This window comes from Phaseolus vulgaris, chromosome 1, assembly GCF_051622355.1.
Source record: "Phaseolus vulgaris cultivar YP4 chromosome 1, ASM5162235v1, whole genome shotgun sequence".
Lineage (NCBI taxonomy): Eukaryota > Viridiplantae > Streptophyta > Magnoliopsida > Fabales > Fabaceae > Phaseolus > Phaseolus vulgaris.
In genome coordinates, this window is record NC_143498.1 from 8,466,045 (window position 1) to 8,490,086 (window position 24,042).

At 35.6% G+C, this 24,042-nt stretch overlaps 1 protein-coding gene across 4 annotated transcripts; it reads right to left on the minus strand.

Annotated features, from left to right (window-relative positions):
* Positions 1–792: 792 nt before the first annotated feature.
* Positions 793–22,113, minus strand: LOC137813421 (actin-related protein 2). 4 transcript variants are annotated; one of them, XR_011081425.2, is made up of 16 exons: positions 21,886–22,045; positions 21,635–21,745; positions 21,310–21,444; positions 21,156–21,227; positions 20,789–20,867; positions 20,390–20,439; positions 12,550–12,653; positions 12,399–12,467; positions 12,255–12,318; positions 11,336–11,404; positions 11,016–11,099; positions 9,555–9,613; positions 9,374–9,439; positions 2,188–2,254; positions 1,350–1,433; positions 793–1,256 (listed from the first exon to the last, which is right to left on the minus strand). XR_011081425.2 is itself a non-coding variant. In XM_090299737.1 (15 exons), the coding sequence occupies exons 5-15, from the start codon at positions 20,795–20,797 to the stop codon at positions 1,176–1,178; spliced, it is 762 nt and encodes a 253-aa protein (XP_090155863.1). In that variant the 5' UTR covers positions 20,798–20,867; positions 21,156–21,227; positions 21,310–21,444; positions 21,635–21,745; positions 21,886–22,113; the 3' UTR covers positions 793–1,175. The 4 variants fall into 4 exon arrangements, 2 of the variants coding, with proteins under 2 accessions (XP_090155863.1, XP_068471766.1); XM_090299737.1 differs by lacking the exon at positions 9,374–9,439 and having other exon boundaries at positions 20,767–20,867; positions 21,886–22,113; XM_068615665.2 differs by lacking the exon at positions 9,374–9,439 and having other exon boundaries at positions 21,886–22,074.
* Between the last annotated feature and the right edge of the window lie 1,929 nt (positions 22,114–24,042).

The window sequence follows — 24,042 nt, forward strand, 5'->3', positions numbered from 1 at the left end:
ATGATTTCAGTTAATTTATTAAAAACAAGTGAGTCAAGTTAAATCATTTTTAATTCAACTCATCTTTAGCTACTTCACACTTCCAATCGCTAGTGTGATTTGAGAACCAGTCAACCACTAAATCAAAAAGCATTTTTTTTCCATTAAACTATGATAATAATATTAAAAACTAAGCCTCACTTTTTGCATAGCCAAAAGAGTAAACCAATATTTTATTTTTTTTCTAAAATTAAATTGATAACACCTGTATATTTAAAAAATTAATTGTCCATTTACTCTATCATGATAATAATTTTCTTTATTACTGTTATTAGCATTATTACTCCAATCATAATTAACTTTCACTATCACAATTTTCATTATCTGTATCTACATTTCCCTCACTTGTTACTCAAACCCACATCATTATCAATAAACCACAAACGACACCAAACCAACTCATCAGTTGTATAACTTATGGAATTTCAATTTAAAATTTAGTACTAAAATTTAAAAAGTTAAAATCAGAAAAATTTAAAACTATAATCCGGGAAACTTAAAGTTGGTTTTAATTCTTAAAATTTAAAGCTAAGTCATTCCAAGCAAACTCTTGGAAACAAATTAATATACCAAGACTTCAAGACAAATTTACACTTGATACTTTGAGAGACAATTATAAATTGAATAAAACTCAAGACAGACAACTTAAAAGCGAAACCTATGTTATTGAAACATATGTGGACTACGTTGGTGAAAAAAAACTCAAGACTTGTGAAACGCATTCCTTAGTGCCATGCACACAAAGCTCCAATATTTTCCACAGCTAGATAATATTAATGCATTAGTTGATTATTGCCGACATAGATGTGTAAAGTCTTCCGTATACAAGTTTTCTCAACAAAGTAAAACAAACAAGGAACCATTACAAAATTTACAATGTATTCTTTGTTCAACATTATGCCACATAGTTGCAACAATTCTTGTTACAAAAAGAAGATACAAGAATTCTCTTGTCGTATCTATTACGAAAACGTAAGTGCATATACAATCGCAGCTAGCCTCTAGTAGCCATAGGGACACCTATACAAGGCCAGCAGCAATTTTAGTAGGCAGTTTTAGCAATTTTTGAATATTGGATCACGGACCAATATTCAAAAACGATCTCCCGTTTTCAGAGTGATCACGGACCTCAAAGGTCATGCCTGGCCACACCTGCTCAAGCAAGCAATTCCTTCTTCTAGATAATTTTCCCTGTTAATCCAAAACTCTGGTGCATCCTGATATTAAAATATGCCAACAATCATCACATCTGCATGGACACATAAGCCTGTGATTTGAGATAAACCAAAAAATTAACAGCTAACTCAAACCTTCATTATTCCTGCTAGTACAGCGCCGCCAAGGTACACCATGTGCTTCCTGCGTGGTGGATCCTCTATTCTTAGTCGTAATTTCTGATCACCATCACAACATAAAAGATGAGAATACGGGAACAATAAGTCGGCCAAATTCGTGACTATAACCTTTCACACATCACATACTGTTATCTTTCTTTTTTAAAGCATCCTGTATTTCCTTAACTTACATGGTTGCATGTTACAGCCACTTTTGGAGGAAGTACCGAAAAGGGAAGTGATAGATCCATAAACCTAGGGACTACACAAAAGCTTCAGATTTAATTCTTTTTAATTTTCTAGTGACATAACATTGGGTTTGGGAGGAGGACGTCTTGCTACAATCAAGATCCAAAATCATGAGCTGGGAATCTCACAATTTAAGGCTGGTACATAATATTGGGGCCACAAAGATTTAATTAACAAGAGCACAGCAACCTTTTCCTTCCATTCAGATCAATATCTTCCGAATTTATTCAATAAACAAACAAACAACAAAATAATTCTCTCTTGAGGTATTGATAAGTAAGCACTTGCAGAACACACCCTCAAAAGTTAGCTATTAAGGGGAGAACCAAACATTTAAATCTTCCATTGACCATCCCATGCTACTCAATGAGGGCCTTGAGGACCCCATAATACTATATAGCTCATCCCAATAATTAACTCTATTGGCTAACAAGAATTATTGATTGTTTCTAAATTAACAAGCAACGACAAGGAAGCTTAAATTATAATAATGTGTCTTCAATAATACACATGCTACATTGGATACACATGCAGAAGCAAAGGAAAAGAAGATGCCTAAGCTTACCTTCAATCCATCTCTGTTACCCTTCAGGACAACATCAAGATAACGATCAAGTATTTCCTTTTCCAATCTGAAAATGGGATGGAGGAAGAATATAGATTTACCAACTTTAACTTCGAAACACAATATAAAGAAAGGGATGATGGAACTGGGATCAGATTAGACTAGAAACACTAACCAAAGAAACAAGAATGTATTTATTGGTATTAAAGAAATCCTCAAACGGATGTCATGAAGTGGAGATCAAAGCATTGGGAAAAAATAGCACTTTGGGAAATTTTGACAAACCCAAAGAAAATAATATTGTTGACTGCAACTTAAATATAAGACTAATGAGTTTATTGAAAGGTACAAAACGAGGTTAGTTGTCAAGGGATACACTCAAGCTTATGGTGTAGACTACCACAAGACTTTTGCACTAGTTGTTAAAATGAATACTCTAAGGATTCTTATCCTTAGTTATCCCCTTCAATTGGAAACTTCTACAATTTGATGTTAAAAATCTCTTTCTTCATGGAGACTAAGAAGAACAAATCTACATGAATATACATGGGTTTGAAGGAGACAAAAAAAATAAGGTGTGCAGAATGCGAAAGGCTCTATACAGACTAAAACAACCCCCTGGAGCTTGGTTTGAAATATTCACAAAAGCTATGAAGGGATTTGGCCACAAACAAAGTCAAGGAGATCACACTTTGTTAACTAAAGAGGGGCAACAGTCCTTCCAGTTTACATTTGTTAGATATTATTAGATATAATTAGATATTATTTGATATTATGAGATATTATAGATATTGTTAGATATCTCATATTTATGTAATGGGCTTAGCCCATATGTTTCTTTTTCCTATATAAACATAACCCTATGTGTTCAATATACACAAGGGATTTACCCTATTCTTTCTTTTCCTTTAATATGGTATCAGAGCATAAGGTTAGAGTTTAGGGTTTAGGGTTCAATTTTTATTGGTGAATCCACTATTCACTGGAATTTTTCCAGCCACCACCCCTACCTTCGCCGGACCTTCGCCGGACCTTCGCCGGACCTTCGCCGGACCTTCGCCGGACCTTCGCCGGACCTTCACCGGAACTTCGCCGGACCTTCGCCGGAGACACCGCCGGAATCGCTGTCGGAGCCTTCATCTTTGTTGCTCCCGCCAATTAACCGGTGACTGGATTTGTCCTTATCTTTTATGGCTTCTTCCGCTTCCGCTGCCACTATGGCTTCTTCTTCCGTCATTATGCCGGATTCATCTATTTATACTAATTACGTCAATGTTCATCTTTCCATTGACAAATTGGATGGAACCAATTATGACACTTGGGCATCAGATATTAAATTATGGCTTAAGAGTCAAGGTTATGTTGATCATCTTACTCATCCTACTCTTGCTGAAAATGAGGTTGTTCGTTGGTCGAAAATTGATGCTCAATTATGCATTGTTATCAAATCGACCATTCACTCATCTTTAAAACAAATTTTTCGTACCTATGAAACATGTTCAGAAGTTTGGGAACAAGCAAAATTATTATACACCAATGATACTCAACGTCTTTATGGTGTGTGTCAAAATCTTCTCACAATTATTGCTCCCAAACGTCTTGATGGTACAATGGCAGAATATCTAGGTAAACTTCATGCTCTTCTTCATGATTTTAATGAGTTATTACCTCCTGCCTCTACTCCTTCTCAAGAACTAGAACAAAGATCCAAGTTCTTCATGTTATGCCTTACATGGTCGTCCTCCTAGATCTGTTGCGGTTGCTCAAATTACCCCTGTGCAACCTTCTACCATGGACCATACTTCAATTGATACCCCAAGCCAGCCTGCTATTTTCAATGAATTTCTTAAATGGTATGAGGATCGTCAGAACCCTAGTTCCACGGCTTCTGTTGCACATTCAGGTACATCTTTTGTTGGCCTCACTCACTCCACTTCCCATGGCCCTTGGGTTCTAGATTCAGGTGCCACTGATCACATTACTGGTAATAAATCTTTTTTCTCTTCCCTATCTACTACGGGTTATTTACCTTCAGTTACCATGGCCAATGGATATAAGGTACCATCACATGGTGTTGGTACTATTAATCTTTTTTCATCTTTATCTATTGATAATGTTCTTTATGTCCCTGGGTCTCCATTTAACTTATTATCCATTAGTCGTCTCACTCGTTCCCTTGACTGTGTTATTTCTTTTACCAAAGATTCTGTTACTTTACAGGACCGGAGTTCGGGACGGATGATTGGCACCGGATGTGAGTCTCATGGACTTTATCAACTACAGATCTCTGCACATGTTGGCGCAATTATGGATTCTCCATCTCTCATTCATGCTCGGTTGGGTCATCCTAGTCTTGCCAAGATGCAACAGCTTGTTCCATGTTTGTCTAATGTGTCTACTTTATCGTGTGAGTCGTGTCAGTTAGGGAAACACATTCGTAGTTCTTTTCCTCGTAGTGTCTCACAACGTGCTTCATCTCCTTTTGCCTTAGTTCACTCTGACATTTGGGGACCAAGTCGTATTAAGTCTAATTTAGGATTTCAGTATTTTGTTACTTTTATTGATGATTATTCAAGATGTACTTGGGTATTTTTAATGAAAAACCGTTCTGAGTTGTTTTCTATATTTCAAATATTTTACAATGAAATTAAAAATCAATTTGGAATTTCCATCCGAATTTTGCGCAGTGATAATGGACGTGAGTATCTTTCTCATTCGTTTAAAAATTTTATGGCTTCTCATGGTATTCTTCATCAAACTTCATGTGCTTATACACCTCAACAAAATGGGGTAGCTGAGCGCAAGAATAGACATCTTGTTGAAACAACTCGTACTATTTTAATCCATGGTGATGTTCCTCAGCGTTTTTGGGGTGATGCCGTTCTTAGTGCATGTTATCTCATTAATCGCATGCCATCTTCAGTTTTAGATAACAAAATTCCTCATTCTATTTTATTTCCACATGACCCTCTCCACTCTTTACCTCCCAAAGTTTTTGGGTCCACATGTTTTGTTCATAATTTTAGTCCTGGTCTTGATAAATTATCTCCTAAGTCACACAAATGTGTCTTTTTAGGGTTCACTAGATCACAAAAAGGATATAAATGTTTCTCACCGTCTTTAAACCGTTATTTTATTTCAGCAGATGTCACCTTCAGTGAATCTTCCCTTTACTTTAAGTCTTGTCCTTCTCCTTCAATTTCTTCATCTAATCAAGTTAATATTCCTCTTGTTGTGCCTAGTGCACCTAACAATTCACCACCGCCGCCAACTCTTCAGGTGTATAGTCGTCGTCAACCATCTCATCGTCCATCAGCAGACTCTATTCTGGTGCCAACACCTCATCCCCCTCCGGCTCCTATAGTTGAACCTCCGACTGTTGAACCTGATCTTCCTATTGCTATTCGTAAAGGTATACGTTCTACTCGTAATCCCTCTCCACATTATACTGCTTTGAGTTACCATAGACTATCTCAACCCTTTTATACCTGCCTTTCGTCTATTTCTTCTGTATCCATTCCAAAATCTGTAGGTGATGCCTTAGCCCATCCTGGTTGGCGTCAGGCCATGCTTGATGAAATGAATGCGCTTCAGAATAATGGAACTTGGGAACTTGTTCCTTTACCATCTAGGAAATCTGTTGTTGGTTGCAGGTGGATTTTTGCTATCAAAGTTGGTCCTGATGGTACTATTGATCGTCTCAAAGCTCGTCTTGTGGCTAAGGGTTATACCCAAATTTTTGGTTTAGACTATGGTGATACTTTTTCTCCAGTAGCAAAGATGGCCTCTGTTCGCTTATTCATAGCTATGGCTGCTCTTCAACAATGGCCTCTTTATCAACTGGATGTTAAAAATGCTTTTCTTAATGGGGATTTGCAGGAAGAAATTTATATGGAGCAACCTCCCGGTTTTGTTGCTCAGGGGGAGTCTTCTGGATTGGTATGTCGTCTTCGCAAATCCTTATATGGCCTCAAGCAGTCTCCTAGGGCTTGGTTTGGAAAATTTAGCAATGTTGTTCAACAATTTGGTATGACTCGCAGTGAAGGCGATCATTCAGTTTTTTATCGTCACTCGAGTGCTGGGTGTATCTATCTTGTAGTATATGTTGATGACATTGTTCTTACCGGCAGTGATCACCATGGCATCTCACAAGTAAAACAACACCTTTGTCAACACTTTCAGACCAAAGATCTTGGCAAACTCAGATATTTCTTGGGGATTGAGGTAGCACAATCCAATACTGGTATTGTTATCTCTCAAAGAAAATACGCATTAGATATTTTGGAGGAAATTGGGTTGATGAATTCGAAATCTGTTGATACTCCCATGGATCCCAACGTCAAACTTCTACCCAATCAGGGGGAGCCTCTTTCAGATCCTGAGAAGTACAGGAGATTAGTTGGAAGATTGAACTATCTCACTGTTACTCGTCCTGATATTTCCTTTGCAGTCAGTGTGGTGAGTCAATTTCTTAATTCTCCATGTGAAGATCATTGGAATGCAGTCATTCGTATAGTGAAGTACATTAAAGGCTCTCCTGGAAAAGGTTTGTTATATGGTCATAATAACCATACCAAAGTCGTTTGTTATTCAGATGCTGATTGGGCAGGATCTCCATCTGATAGAAGGTCAACTTCTGGTTATTGTGTCTCCATTGGTGATAACTTGATCTCTTGGAAGAGCAAGAAACAAAGTGTTGTGGCAAGATCTAGTGCAGAAGCAGAATATAGAGCTATGGCCTCGGCTACTTGTGAGCTTATTTGGCTTAAACAGTTACTTAAAGAATTGCAATTTGGAGAGGTTACTCAAATGACACTGATATGTGATAATCAGGCTGCTCTTCATATTAGCTCAAATCCAGTTTTTCATGAAAGGACAAAACATATTGAGATTGATTGTCATTTCATTCGAGAAAAGATTATATCAGGAGATATCAAGACTGAGTTTGTTAATTCAAATAATCAATTAGCAGATATTTTTACTAAACCCTTACGAGGACCTAGGATTGATTACATTTGTAACAAGCTGGGTACATATGATCTATATGCACCAGCTTGAGGGGGAGTGTTAGATATTATTAGATATAATTAGATATTATTTGATATTATGAGATATTATAGATATTGTTAGATATCTCATATTTATGTAATGGGCTTAGCCCATATGTTTCTTTTTCCTATATAAACATAACCCTATGTGTTCAATATACACAAGGGATTTACCCTATTCTTTCTTTTCCTTTAATAACATTGATGATATTATAGTAATTAAGAATGATGAAAAAGAGAAGGAAGAAGTGAAACAAAGATTATTCCAAGAATTTGAACTAAAAGAGTTTGGAAGATTGAAGTAGTCAACTCTAACAAAGGAATTTTCATACCTTGGTAAAATATAACTAATTTGCTGGCGGAAACTAGAAAAATTGGGTGCAGACTAGTATCAACTCCAATGAAACCTAATCATAAGTTATGTAAGGCTGAAGAGAAACCAGCAGTAGACAAAAAGATGTATCAAAAACTGGTTGAAAATTAATATATATGGCTCATGCTACCAAACATTGCCTCATTTAGTGAGTGTCATAAGCCAATTTGTTCATAAACCAAAGGAATCTCATATTCAAGCTGCTTATAAAATTCTACATTACTTGAAGGGCGGCCCTGGAAAGGAAATATTGTTCAAAAGAAATTGAAAGCTGACTCGTGAAACCTACTGGTGCAGATTATGCAGATTTTCTTGTTGATAGAATATCAACAATTGCGCATTGTACTTTCCTAGGTGGAAACTTAGTGACAAGGAGAAGCAAAAAGCAGAATGTGGTTGCATTGGCTGAATCAAAATTCAAGTCCATTACACACAGGCTATGTGAGTTATTATGGTTAAAAATTATCTTAGATTACTTGAAGATTAATTGGAAGGGACCCATGAAGCTCTACTGTGATAATAAGTCAGCCATAGACATTGCACATAATCCCATTCAGTATGACAAGACAAAACATATTGAAATAGACAGACACTTCAATAAGGAAAAATTAGAAGGTCTGCTAACAAATACTTCAAGAGGTGGCTAATATGCTAACAAAAAGGACTCAGTACCAAATACTTCAATAATCTCATAACCAAGCTGGGAATGGAGGATGTTTATTCCTTAGCATGAGAGCGGGTGTAATTATTGCACATTTACTGTACAATAAATATAAATTGATAGAACAATAAAGGGTAAAGTACAACAAGTACTGACATTTTGTTTTTAGTACGTTAAGCAGAAAAAAAAAACAATCTTAATACAAAAACTTTAATTTCGTTAAATTTTTTTTAACTCTGCTAATGGTTGAGATAATTAAGAACATGGGGACTTTAAAAATTGTCACATATGTTAATAAAGGGAAAATTAACGTTAATATGCAATTCAAAAAATTAAAAAAAAAATAACAAAATTAAAGTTCTTGTTGTAAGACTATTATTATTTTTATTGTACTAAAAACGACATATGTCAATACTTATTATACTAAATTGGCTATTTATCCAATACTAAATATAGATTTGTTTGTAAAAAATTCCTAACATTAAGGGATTCAGATTATGAGTTAATTTGGTAAATTTGCTCCTGAATTAGTCTTTCCTTCTGGAGATCTATTTCTTTTATTAGGATTTTGTTTTTCCTTTAAATACCCATGTATTGTTTCTTTTTGAGATCAAGAAAAGTAGTTCCATAATTATTGCTTACTGCCTACACAATTTTTCACATTAACATGAGAAGGAATCTGCTTTTATTAGTTCTTAAAAGATCAATATAGAATTCTAGAAGCTACTTTCAGCCAAAGAAAAATGCACTAGGAGGCACTTTAAATATTCTAAAAAATGGACAAAAGGGATTCACAAATATGTATCCACACACAGATATGATGCACTAGGAGGCACTTTAAACATTCAGAAAAATGGACAAAAGGCATTCACAAATATGTATCCACACAGATATGATATTACCTGTCTCTTACATTACATCTGATTATCACTACCATGGATCTAGCAGAAAAACATACTTAAGGGTTGAGATTAGTGTCGAGTAATACATGTGTGGACATATATTACATAATACTTAAACTCTTTAAGTTTTAGAAAGAAAAGCTTTGGTTTTTAACTCAGATGTAACACACAGTGTAGTTAAAAGTTAAAAGGGTATGCATACAGCAAGAGTGCAGACTGTTGCACCTGCCCAAACAGCTAAAGGAGATACTGATCCATTACAAGACACCTAATAATATAAAATGCAAATACTTATTTAAAGTAATAATAATAATAATATTAACTAAAAAATTCAACATACAAGAGACAATTAGAACCAAGGTAAAGAAGAAATGACAAATTACCGGCTTGGTAATCCAGGATACATGGTGCTCCCTCCACTTAAAACTATGTGTTGATATAGCTGCAAGACAAAACTTTACAGCATAAATAAATTGCATGACATTTTCAAAATAGAATATCAGAGACAGGACTGCTGTGAATAAATTATGGAAAGTGTGCAAGACCCGCTAGGGCTGCAGTGGTTCTATTCATAAATGTAATTTCTTCACTTAAAGGAATATTTTAATGATAATTATTTGGACTGGTGGCCAATAACGATGCAATTTAGTCATTACCCATGACTCAATACAAATATGATCAAGTAGATAGAGATCTGATGTCAAATAAAAATATTAATACAAAGATTGAGGACTTACTCAGTTGAAAAGGCAGAAAGGTGTAATGGTGAAGCCAGAGAGAGAAAAAAAAAATTTCAACAAAATAATAGCCCCACCCCAACTAAAATTGAGTCATACTTTGGACCTCGTCTTTTATACAGTGCAAGGGTACAGTGAATTTCATTCCAGCCAAAGAGTTTCTTAGCCATATGAGCTCACAAGTGACTAAAGTCATTGCCTTGTATTCTACTTATCCACTTGAACTTGCCACAACATTTGATTTCTTACTTTTTCACATTGAATTACCTCCCATAAGAATATAGTACCTTGTATTCTACTTGGTGACTCTACTCAATAAGCCCAACAATTTGAGTATTTCCCTTATTTTCATAGATAAGGCCTTTGTTAGAAGCATTCATAGTATACTTTAAGATCCATACAGCTACATCCCAACGGTCTTGACGAAGGAAGTTTAGAAATTGACTTACTATGCTCAGGCAATATCAGGATGAGTTTGGGAAAGGTAATTTAGCATACCAACTAATAGTTTGTATCTCTAAGTCAAAATATGGTTCTCCTTGGACAAGTAAAGAATGGTCAATGTTATTTCGTATTATTCCAAATTGTTGGATGATAGATCGAAAACATCCAAACCATGCATGGGTGATTGCTTGAGGCCATACAAGAACCTACAAAACAAATCCAGAAACAAGCACCATTGACCTCAAAGGCGATGGTTGGGCCATGTGGCAACTCCATTGGCAATGTGACTACCGACTTTGCGATGGTTTGCATGGGGTTCACCTTTTTGACCCACCACTAACCTCAAAGGCAGCAGTGGTGGACAATGGCAGTGGCAATTGTTTACATGGCAGCGGAGAGTTCCCAAGACTGGGAGCACTTATACCAACTCTAACTATGTAAGGAAAAAAATATTTATTTTATTGATAACAATTACATCAATAACATTCTCATCACCTCTATTTCTAACAATCAAACTCTCTAAAATAAGAAAATAAAAATATGATGAAATGAATATGAAAATTGTAGAGATTTTTTCTACCGATCAATATGAAGATACTGAGGATATTTTTATTCTAATAATTCGCTATTTTACAACAGTAGATATCAAAAGGAGTATCTTACCATCATCCGATTGTCAATATCCATTTCCTGAATGCAGCGAAAAACCATGTCAGCCATTCCATCACCTTCTACGTCTATAAGTTCCTGTTCAATGAGGAAAAGGCAAAGCAATCATAAGCCAGAAAATTACATGCTATGTAATTCACCTAAAATTACAAAGATAGTGAAAATACTTTAGTTATGCTCTTAAAGAACAATTGCCATAATGATTCTCATAGGATTTACACATTGAAAATACATCATTTAAACAGCCAAAAAAGTAAATATGTACATATCTTTAACAATAGAAAACATAAATAAAATGGACACCAAATACCTACCGGAGTGAAAAGAGCCTCAGGAGCTTGGAACCTTTCGGTGCCTACTTTAATGACCCTTCCATCCGGAAGCTGAATCAGAAAGGATAAATCAGCAAGCAGGAAAAAAGGGGAGGATTGTTGTGAGATTGATATTGACTTGATATGATGTGATGTACTACAATGCGTGAAGTAATAGTAAAACCCAGAGCATGAAACCTTGAGTATACTGATTATGTAGATAAAAATCAAGAGATTAACCAACTCTAAGAGATAATGAGGATATATGGAAGCTAATCCTAAAAATAATATTAGACATACCATCAAAATAATATTAGATATTTCTTATCTTCTCACAATAATAATGACAATTACCTTATGCACACATGAAATTTGGAAGAGAGGGGAGGCGATTTTTTAATCTTCCCTGATTTAGCTCAAATTAGAAAGCAAGGAGAAATGAGGTTGTTCACAACTTTGTTTACTATGCTGAATGAATTGCTCTAGGAATTGATTTCACCTCCCATCCCCTTCACTGATGCTCATAGGATAAAAAAAAACGGATTAACAATACATTACTCACATTTTCCCTCATCTACACTTTTCTTGGACCAAAACAAACAACAGAACTCTCCCCTTCCACCCTTTAAACCAAATGCACTACATGGACAACAACAATGACTAATAATAATAATAATAAATAGTACAAAGTACTTGCATGCATTCAGGAAGAAAAAGAAGGAATGTAATTACCAAAAGTTTTGAAAGGCATAAGAATTGAGATTCATTGAAGAACAGATTGAATTATCAACAACACATGACTCTTGTCCCTCTATCTTTAGGAAAAGCATTTTTTAACCAGAATTTTATACTAAATCTAGAATTATTTACACAAAACTAGTCATAAAAAGATTTCAACAAATGCAGGAGGATATCAACTTACAGTATAATTTTTAACAAGGATGGTGGTCTCAAGCCCCAACTGGTATTCCCTCTTGTAGTTGTAACTGGGGGAAAAAGATGTACCTAGTCAACAAAGATTACAGGGCACATGAAATCAAAGCGTGGCTTGAGATTTGTGGCCAACCTTGTATAGCATAGCTTCTCTTTGATTTCCCTAACAGTCTCAAAATCAGCAGTCCTATTTAATGCATACCTGAGGACAAAAAATTGTGTTCCAATAAGAATTTAAGCATACGTAAGACATTACAACTAAAATGAAAGGAGTTAGTCCCTACCCCCTCCTTGAAAGCAAATCAACAAGATAGGAGGTTATATGTCGACCAGCAACATTCATTCGTTTAGTTAGATGAGGGAAAGAATAGCCATCAACAACAGGAACCTGGACGATAACTTTCATGATTAACAGTTTTGGAATGTATATAAATAATAATAATAATAATAATTTAGTATTACATTAATGGCAAAATATTGAACATGTTAGCCACCTTTTGCACTCTTAAACCATGGGTCATACAACATAACACTTGTGTACATGATTGGTGATCATAGTGTTTCACTCATATATTACGATTCATAATCATTCAGAAAATGGAAATAGACAAGACTCAAGAGGAGTCCCAATTCTCAATAAAAAAAATAAACAATGAATCACAAGTCATGACATTTTACCTATTTAGTCTTGTTTCAAGAAAATTCCAAAGGCAGAGAAGAGATTTTTCTTGAAGATATGAAATAATTTCTCTACATCAATCTTAAATTAATTCCAAACTGCAAAACCATTAAGGATGTTTTGAGACATGATACATTGTTACTTGCATAGATCATTGGCTGACACACATACAACAGGATCAAAGCCAACGACTTTGTGAGTTGTGATTCTAGCTCTCCTTTCTCGGTTGTAGGACCTTTACATAATAAGATCCTCAATATTTAGCCTTGTTTAAACAGCCAATACAATGCGGGGAATCCATTCAAGTGTACATACACTGATAGCTGCTAAACCCATGTATATGAAAGAAAAAGGAAACATGATGGGTCCATACTGGAGGAAGTTAGGTTAATATCAACAATGAAGGCACGGAGGAATTGTAATGAATGAAATAGTGAAGAATGCTTCTAGTGCAGATAAAAGGGTTCCAAAGTAAAAGGGCATGTGACAAATGATAAATGAAGGATGTGTTAGACCTCCCATTAAAGGAGAATATGTGAGGCAAGATAAACGAAATACGACTCTATCACAGTAGAGAGGAACAAACAGATTAGGAATTTCAGACAGAGAAAGTTAATTGTGATTTGACAAAGTGGAGGGAGATAGGGCAGGGTTTTTCGATTTTTGAATACTCTTGTAGAGGTCATAGCTCTTTTTTTTCCTCTGAAGATCAAGATCATCTTGTTCATGTTGTCCATTGGACGGGGAGTTGTATCTCAATAAAATTTCTTCCATTTCCTTGCAATCTGATCGAGTTCTATCAGCATGATTATGAGGTCAAAGAGGGAAATGGAAAAAGGCTTACACTAATGAGCATCAGGGGATAGGGATAAAGAAAATTTGGAGAGATTTCTGGTAGCCTGAGGCTTGGACTAAGACTGTGACTATACTTATTTTAGGGGTTCCTTAGCACTTACTTTATATTACAATTTCTATACAATGGGAGCCTCTTGGAAGATTGGAATCCATTGTCTGATAAATTAAGTTACTGTTTCTTCAGTTATCATCTAATAGAAAATGACTATTAATCTAGCAATTGAATTAAAATCACACAACAAACTTTAGAAAAATAAACTACAAGCATGCAACAAAATAGTTGGGTTTTTTATCTGAAATGTGTAATTTACTATAAGTTGATAGGGTACATAAAAGTATTAGTTAACTAAAATGTTACGGCAATGTTACAAATGGTATAAGCTTTAAATGAGTGGTGGATTTCAAGAAATGAGGTTACACAAAAAGTCATCAATTGGTGTAATACTGATTAGAATTTAGAGTTTTTCAACAAATTCATTGTAATGACAATATTCATATATTTAGGATTCAAATCAACCAACGCTAGTGTAAATGCCCATTCTGTTTTAACACTATTTAAAAATTATTTTAAGGACAAGCTCACAAATCCACCATGGAATTTAAAGCTTTCATCCAATGAGTAATATTTATAAAAGTACATTATATGTTAGCAATTCAATCCAAAAATATGAACAAAGCTAAACAAACTAATGATCATGTTCATGCACTGAATTGAAAGTAGCCAAATATGATATTCACATAAATGCAACAGTGGAACTCATTCAAAAGTTAGAATCCAATAAGCTTATTCAGCACCTTTGCAAAATATATTGTCAAAGCAACACAGCATTTCTTATCAATATTTGGTTACTTGTTAAGAATAACATATAATATTCTTTAGAGAGAGATATGACATTGTCACAGTTGATTTAGTTACTGTACCCAATTCAATCTAAGATATGTTATAACAATCAACAAAGAAACAAGCTTGTAAGGTTTGGCATCCTAAGATTTATATTAAACTGACATTATGTAAATATTGACATTATGTTGCATAATCAGGAGAATTATGCTGTAATTAAGTGCAGATTCCATTTATATTTATTAGGAGAGATTTGTTAGTGATTTGATTTTATTTGATTTGTACAGCTTTAAACAACCATTATAATTGTCTTTTATTACCTATTATTTCCTTCCTTAAGTAGATTGTAAAACAGTCTATAAATAGAGACTGTAATCACATTTGTAAGACACATCAGAAATACATTCCTTCTATTTCTTTCTATTCCTTTCAACTTGGTATCAGAGCTCCTGATCTGGGAGACTCTGTTTCTACAATTTTTTGGCAGCCTTCGTTGCTGCAAATACTTTTCTAGGCAGCCTTTATTGCTGCAAATACTACCGCTGCCGACCTCCGCTGCCGACCTCTGTAGCCGACCTCTACCTCCGCTGCCGACCTCCGACGCCGACCGACGTAGCCGACCGCCGCTGCCGACCGACGTAGCCGACCGCCGCTGCCGACTGACGTTGACAGACGTGCCGACCGACGTAACCGATGTGCCGACCTCCGACGCCGACCTCCGACGCCGACCTCCGCCGTTGACCGCTGCTGCTGAAATTTATTTTTTTTCCAGCATTTTTTTTCAAACAAAAATCACCTCCAGTTTTGTCGTATTTCGGTCAACTCTTACCAATGGCAACTAACAACACAACCTCTCTTAGCTCCAATGATTTGCCGATGTTGCAAAGCAGTTATCGTCTTGATGGAAACAACTACCTGCAATGGGCCCAGTTGGTTCGTGCTACTCTCAAAGGAAGGAAGAAATTGAGTCACCTAGAAGGGAACCCTCCAGCCAAAACTGATTCGAAATATGAAGACTGGGACGATGAAGACTCTCTTATCATGACCTGGTTATGGAATTCTATGACGCCAGAGATTAGCCGAAATTGTATGTTCTTCTCCACTGCTAAGGAGATTTGGGAAAACCTTTGTCAAACATACTCCATGAAAAAAGATACTGCAGCATGGTACGAGATAGAAAACAAGATCTTTCATACCAGCCAAGGGAGCCTTTCAGTAACAAACTACTATGGTATGTTGAATGGTTTATGGATCGAATTAGATCAATATCAAAATTTGAAGATGAAGTGCACAGATGACTGTATTGCACTATCACAATTTCTTGAAAGGGTACGCATATTTAAATTTCTTTCTGGATTAAACCCTGAATTTGATCCAATTAGGATTCAGATTTTGGGAAAGGAAAATTTCCCTTCTCTCTCAGAGGTTTTTCACATTGTACGAGGGGAAGAAACTCGGAGGTTAGTAATGTTGGATGGGGGCAACTCCGTTGATAGTTCAGCTCTAAGTACTAACAACTCTGGTGATAGTTCAGCTATGGCGACTGGCAAGGGACCTATAAAAGGTTCATTTCCTTCATTTGGAAAGCCTCCCACAAAGGCTAATCGTGAAGATCGTTGGTGCAGTTATTGTAAAAAGACAGGTCATACTAAGGAAAGATGCTTCAAACTTCATGGAAAGGAGAAGGTCTTGGAACGTATTGGAGGATTCAAAGGTACCATACAAAGGCATGCTAATCAAGCATCATCTGACTCTGAAAGTACGACCTTACCTTTCCCTCAAATAGCAGAGGAGGTCCCCTCACTCAGCAAAGAAGAGTTGGAACGTTTACGAGCTCTCATGAACTCTCTTAGTAAGACTAGCTCTTGTTCTTTAACCATGAGTGGTAAGAGTTCTAGTTTCTTATCCTTTAATGCTTCTGGTACTGAGAATATCTGGATTATAGACTCTGGTACTACTGATCATATGACACCTCATTCCTCTTATTTTTCATCCTACAATGTCTTGTCTTATAACCAACATATTACTGTAGCTAATGGTTCCAATACCCCCATTACTGGTCGTGGTAATATCCACCTTCAACCTTCCTTCCCTTTAAAAAATGTGCTTCATGTTCCCAACCTATCTAATAACCTCTTGTCAATTCATAAGATTACCCAAGATTTAAATTGTGCAGTGACATTTTTTCCTTCCCATTGTGTTTTTCAGGATCTTGCCACGGGGAAGACAATTGGACTTGCTAAAGAGCAGGGCGGGTTATATTACTTACAACAGGAAGAAACTAAAAAATGTGCTAAACTACAGGCACACACTTCTAGTCTTCAGCAAGGCACTGAATCTTGGTCATCTTCTCAAATATGGCTTCAACACAGACGTCTTGGACATCCTCCTTTTAGTACCCTAAAATCCTTATTTCCTGTTTTATTTACAAAATTATCGGTTGAGTATTTTCATTGTGATGTTTGTCAGTTTGCTAAACACCATAGAACAACTTTTCCTTCGAATAATAATAGAAATTCAAAACCTTTTGATCTTATTCATTCTGATGTATGGGGACCTTCATCTATTCCTAATATCTCGGGTGCAAAATGGTTTGTTTCATTTATTGATGATTGTACTCGCGTTACCTGGATATTCCTTATGAAAGATAAGTCTGAAGTTTTTCACTTGTTTGTAAATTTTTACAAAATGGTTCAAACACAATTTGAAAGTCCAATTAAGAGATTACGTTCTGATAATGGACGAGAATATGTCAACCAGAACCTTTCAAAGTTTCTTCAGGAAAATGGAGTTGTTCATGAATTAACCTGTGTGGACACTCCTCAACAAAATGGGGTTGCTGAAAGAAAAAATCGTCATCTCCTTGAGGTAACTAGAGCTTTACTTTTCCAAATGTCTGTTCCAAAATCTTACTGGGGGGAAGCCGTCCTGACTGCCACTTATTTAATTAATAGATTACCTTCTCGGGTTCTAGAGGGTGTTACTCCTATTCAACTTATGACCATATTCTATCCTTTTATTCCCATGTTAACTAGTCTTCAGAGTCGTGTCTTTGGTTGTCCAGCTTTTGTACATGTTCATAGCCCGTATCGAGGTAAGTTAGATCCTCGTGCCATCAAATGTGTCTTCATTGGTTATGCCCCCAACAAAAAGGGGTACAAATGTTATCATCCTCAAAGTCGTAAAGTTTATATTTCCAAAGATGTCAGCTTCCATGAAACAGAGTCTTTCTTTCCTAGTTCTCAGCTTCAGGGGGAGAGTATTCAAGAAGCTGAGGACCTTGAGTTGCCACCTTTTCCTTTGTTGCAGAATTCCGTTCTTAAGGAGAATGACAAAGACCCTATGCCAACATCATTACCAGAGAAGAATAATGAGGACAGATACTTTGGGAAACAATACCAACGAAGGCAACAAGAACCCGTCCTGATCGAACAGCAACTTCAATTGTCCGAACCGGAGGTAAGAACCCATACCTATGAGACCCTTGAGGACACTTTAAATAAAACTAACCTAGATGATTTACCTATTGCCTTGAGAAAAGAAAAAAGATCTTGTGCCAAATATCCTATATCTCAATTTGTGTCTACAGAAAAACTTTCTATGCAGCACCAGAGTTTTCTTTCAGCTATTGATTCTATTAGAATCCCTACATCAGTACAAGAAGCCTTAGAGGATGAGAACTGGGTTCGAGCCATGAATGAAGAAATGAAGGCATTAGAAAAGAATGAGACTTGGGAGATTGTAGAGAGACCAAAGGATAAGAAGGCAGTGGGTTGTCGGTGGATATACACAGTGAAGTATCAGTCTAATGGCACGTTGGATCGATATAAAGCAAGGTTAGTTGCAAAAGGGTACACTCAAACCTATGGGATCGATTATGAGGAAACTTTTGCTCCAGTAGCAAAAATGAATACAGTCAGAATTATTCTCTCCTTGGCAGCGCACTTTGATTGGGAGATGCATCAGTTTGATGTTAAGAATGCCTTCTTGCATGGATGCTTGGAGGAAGAAGTATACATGGAGATTCCACCGGGTTATGGTAATGTTAATGAAGAAAATAAGGTGTGCAGACTTAAGAAGGCCTTGTATGGTCTTAAACAATCACCTCGTGCTTGGTTTGGAAGGTTTACTCAAGCTATGGTATCTTTGGGGTACCGACAAAGCCAAGGTGACCATACTCTGTTTATAAAACATTCTCAGAATGGTAAACTCACTCTACTTTTGGTCTATGTAGATGATATGATTATTACAGGTGATGATGAGATTGAAAAACAAAATTTGAAGGAGAGACTAGCTGCTCAATTTGAGATGAAGGATCTTGGGAAGCTGAAGTACTTTCTTGGGATAGAAGTTGCTTACTCAAGACAGGGCATCTTTATTTCTCAAAGAAAATACATCCTTGATCTTCTCAAAGAGACTGGTAAGTTGGGTTGTAAGCCCACTGGAGTGCCAATAGAGCAAAATCATAGGATTGGGAATGATGAGGAAAACCCAAAAGTGGAGAAGACACAATATCAAAGACTTGTGGGGAAACTCATTTATCTATCACACACTAGGCCAGACATAGCCTATGCAGTTAGTGTGGTTAGCCAATTTATGCATGATCCAAGGGAAAGACACTCACAGGCAGTAGATAGAATTCTTCAGTACTTAAAAGCCTCCCCAGGAAAAGGATTGTTATTCAAAAAAGGGGAAAACTTATCCATGAAAGTATATACTGATGCTGACTATGCAGGATCGATTGTTGATAGGAGATCCACCACAGGCTACTGCATGTTCTTGGGTGGAAATCTGGTGACATGGAGGAGCAAGAAGCAAAATGTAGTTGCAAGATCAAGTGCAGAGGCAGAATTTAGAGCCATGGCTCAAGGGGTGTGTGAACTATTATGGGTGAAGATCATACTTGATGACCTTAAAATAAAATATGAAGCTCCTATGGGCTTGGCGTGTGATAATAAGTCTGCTATCAGTATTGCACACAATCCGGTTCAACATGATCGAACAAAGCATGTAGAGATAGACCGACACTTTATTAAGGAGAAGTTGGATGATGGTCTTATAGCCACGGAGTACATCCCGTCAAGACTACAATTGGCAGATATGTTTACTAAAGGACTTCCCACAAAACAATTCGAAGATCTTACTTGCAAGTTGGGAATGATAGATATACATTCACCAACTTGAGGGGGAGTGTTGCATAATCAGGAGAATTATGCTGTAATTAAGTGCAGATTCCATTTATATTTATTAGGAGAGATTTGTTAGTGATTTGATTTTATTTGATTTGTACAGCTTTAAACAACCATTATAATTGTCTTTTATTACCTATTATTTCCTTCCTTAAGTAGATTGTAAAACAGTCTATAAATAGAGACTGTAATCACATTTGTAAGACACATCAGAAATACATTCCTTCTATTTCTTTCTATTCCTTTCAACTCTTATCAATATTTGGTTACTTGTTAAGAATAACATATAATATTCTTTAGAGAGAGATATGACATTGTCACAGTTGATTTAGTTACTGTACCCAATTCAATCTAAGATATGTTATAACAATCAACAAAGAAACAAGCTTGTAAGGTTTGGCATCCTAAGATTTATATTAAACTGACATTATGTAAATATTGACTGTAGCAAAGGCACTGTACAAAGAAATAAAAAAATGATATCAAAAAAAGGGAACAAAAGCCATTGTCATTATAGTGGTCAGCATAACAACTAAGTGGCGTAGAAGCTAATTAATTACCACATGGGTGACACCATCACCGGAGTCAATAACTAATCCAGTCAACAAACCTGAGACAAGTAAATAAATGTTAAAGTGCAAGCTGAAAGAGGGCACAAAGTGAGCATATATTGGAGAAGGATGAGCAAGTTTTCCAGAGAACACATATTGATGGAAAAAAACTCCCTATTTCAGAAAGAAGTTCTTACAAGTTATGATATGTAATTTCACTAAATATGGTGTGTAATTACAACAGAGTATAAAACTACAGTTTATAAATAATTAAATGTTATAAAGATAGTCGGAGTTTATAAAACTACATTTTTCAAAAATGTGTAATAAGACTCATGGGAGTAAACTGCGATTAGGCTGAGATAATAGAAAAACAAAACATCAACCTTCACTCATCTCTATAAGCACCTTGAGCATATAATGTCAGAACAGCTTGAATTTGGATAAACAATCCTGCAAAATTGTACTTCTCAAACATCATCTCAACCTGCCAGACCAAATAGCATAAAACAACAATATTATAATTAAGAGTTTAATTTTCATTCTCTGCTAATATAAAGATTTTACATTGTCAACTGATTAGAAATTAAATTAAATATGATTTGTAAACCAAGTGTTATAAAAGCCAAACAATATTACTACATACAGTAATTTATGATTGGATAAGCATACAAAAAAACTTTTCCCTTATAAAATTCAATAATTAAATATAAGATATACTAGCTCTTTTGGGTTTTTTTTTTTCAAAGGAAGGCAACGAAATCAGTAAGCAAACCATTTTTTCCCGATTCTTGGAAGGATTAAGAGGCGGATCGGTGAGTAGAATCTTGCAGTCTGGAGGATTAATCTGTCAAAAATGAACCGATTTACCAACAGACGGAGCAACAATAGTTGAAAGAAAATTCAGAAACAAGCCCCAAGAGAGTCACCTTCAATTCATTGTAAAATGCATGATCCCATACATGACACATATCATCCCAATTTTGCACTATCCCGTTGTTCACAGGATAAGATACATCAAGCTGATGTCGCAAATCTGCACAGCTTTCGCCAACAACAATATCCTAAACACAACACAAACAACCAATCTAATTTCCTAAGATCATCACAATCATAGAAATCATCATCATCGTTATAAATAATAATAATAATAAAGATGATGATGATTACGATAATACCTTGCAACAACAATATCCACAACAACGAAAACCTCTTATAATAAGGTTTAACACTGAGATATTGAGTTTGGATTACCTTAAGCTCTTGTTCGGTAAGTGATTCTTCGTAACGGAGCATTGGCCTTCCCACTACACAAGGAAAGACCGATGTGGGGAAATTCTCCCCAGAAAATCCACACTTCACATACTGCATTCACATATAAAAAGAACAAGAGTAATTTCAGAAATATAACACCATTCAGATCGTGGGAGTGTAAATGTTGCACTAATTCGGCGTATTTTTCAAGATCCGTTCCAATGCAAAGGTGCGAGAGAGAAGAGATATACTCCGGTTCCATTGTCGCAAACAACAACGTTTCGGCTGTCCATGGCGCCTTGGTGGAACTGCTGCAGTGCCTTTTGCTTGTTTTCTAACAGTCACTGCGTTGCTTCTGACTTTGACTACTGGCGTGAAAATGCAGCAAGGAGTGAGTGGGGTCTACACCTTGGTGGATCGGTGATAAGTTAAACGACTCCATTGCTCTGTAGTTTTATTTTTTTTAATCAAACTAGTTTGATAAGTGAGGGAACAGAAAAAAAATAATTAAATAAACATGAAAATATAAAATAATTAATTAGATTAACATATTAATAATATAATAATAAAAATATTTAAAAAATATAAAAATAAAAACTTTATAAATTTAAAACTTTAATATTTAATAATCGGAGGTTGTTCGCACCTATCTTGAAGAAGCATGGGTTCTGTATATTTGAAAAAAAAAATTACTTTTATGTGAGTTGCATTCTTATTTTTTATAAATTTTAATCAATTAAAATTTGTGTACATTTTTACTAGTGAAAAACGAATTATTTAACATTATCGTTCAAACATAAAAAAATTGTCATTAAAAAAGTTTTTAATAATAAATTAAATTTCAATATTGAAAATGATAAAAAGCATTTGAAAAATAATTTAAAATATATTAAAACCATAATAAAATCTAAAAATATATGAGTTTGTCTTGAAAAAAAAATATAATTTATTAATTTATACATTTTAACTATTTGCATTAAATTATACATTCCAAAACAGAAATTTTGAAAAACAAAACCCAAAAATATATTCTGGAGATTTTATAAATTCAAATATATTCTGGAAATTCAAATTTAGAAACGTTTTATGGAAAAGGGTGAATTTTTTTCAAAGTGTAAGTTCAAATTTTATAGGTGCAGAAAGTAACTTCCTGAAATGTATTTCACTAGGCAAAGCATTACCTGACTACATGTAACTAAGTACAAATTAGGCACATTCTCCCTGCACCCAACACATTCTAACTGGCACTCAATCACTTAATAGTAAAATATGAATATATCCTTAATGAAATTCTGAAAACTATAATTGTGATATGCACCCAATCACCTGCACCAACCTTATTTTTCTGTTCTTCCATTCCATTGTGCCTGCCGCAGCCACCGTAAGCCACTGTGTTATGCAGCCACCGTGAGCGACGTTCTTCTCCATTCTTCTGCACCCACTGTGACCTCCATTATCGCAGGCAGAGCACCAGATTCGAAGGTACGTCATGCTTCTGGATATTTTTATCCATAAGTGAGTGAGAGTTGCGGATATTTTTATCCGCAAGTGACTTTTGAGAGGTGCGGATATTTTTATCCGTAAGGGAGTTTGGGGTCCGGATATTTTTATCCGTAAGTTTGTTTTGACTTACGGATACTTTTATCCAGAACATAATTGGATCTGGATATTTTTATCCGTAGGCACAACTGTGGCTGACTTCTGGATATTTTTATCCGTAGGCACAACTGTGGCTTCTGGATATTTTTATCCGTAAGCAACGATAAGTTTCGGATATTTTTATCCGTAAGCAACGTGCAGTTCCGGATATTTTTATCCGTAAATGAAGAAGACAAGGGCATTTTAGAATTTTTAAAAGTGTGTCGGGTGCCAGTCACAATTGATCGGGTGCAGGAAGCAATTGCCTACAAATTACTCCACATTGCAAAGAAAGGCTTTTGGTTTCTGCACCCCCAATTTTCTATCTGTACCCTCAATTGTTTATCTATACCCCCAATTTTCTATCTGCACCCCCAATTTTCTATCTGCATCCCCAATTTTCTTTCTGCACCCAAAATTTCTATTGCACCCCCATAAGTTACAAAGTACCTATTTTGCTCCTTAAAGTTTTATTGGAAGAAAAGAATTCAGGAAAGGGGTGGTAGTGTTTTGAAGTTGATTAGGTCGAGGTAGGTGGAGAAGTTGTGAGAGGGTATTTTTGTTTTGCTGGTTGTAATGGTGAAGATTCGTTTGTCAGAATTTATAATTCAGTGATAAACTTCTCGAATACAAAATCCATAGAATGTTTCTTCCATTTTGGTATTTGGAAAGGTGTGGATGTACATTCCAAAAAACACATTTCAAAATGGTGTGGTAGATGAAAATTGTATTTCATATTATGTTTCCGAAAGTATATTTTGTAGATTTCG

Excerpts from the sequence above, each read along its gene's own strand:
- LOC137813421 (XM_068615665.2), bottom strand. The coding sequence starts at position 21,927 with ATGGACAGCCGAAACGTTGTTGTTTGCGACAATGGAACCGGA. Across the intron at positions 20,868-21,155 it reads CCAAGAATCGGGAAAAAATG|GTTGAGATGATGTTTGAGAA; the intron begins GTTTGCTTACTG and ends TTGGTCTGGCAG. Across the intron at positions 1,434-2,187 it reads GTAACAGAGATGGATTGAAG|AAATTACGACTAAGAATAGA; the intron begins GTAAGCTTAGGC and ends GATGGTGATCAG.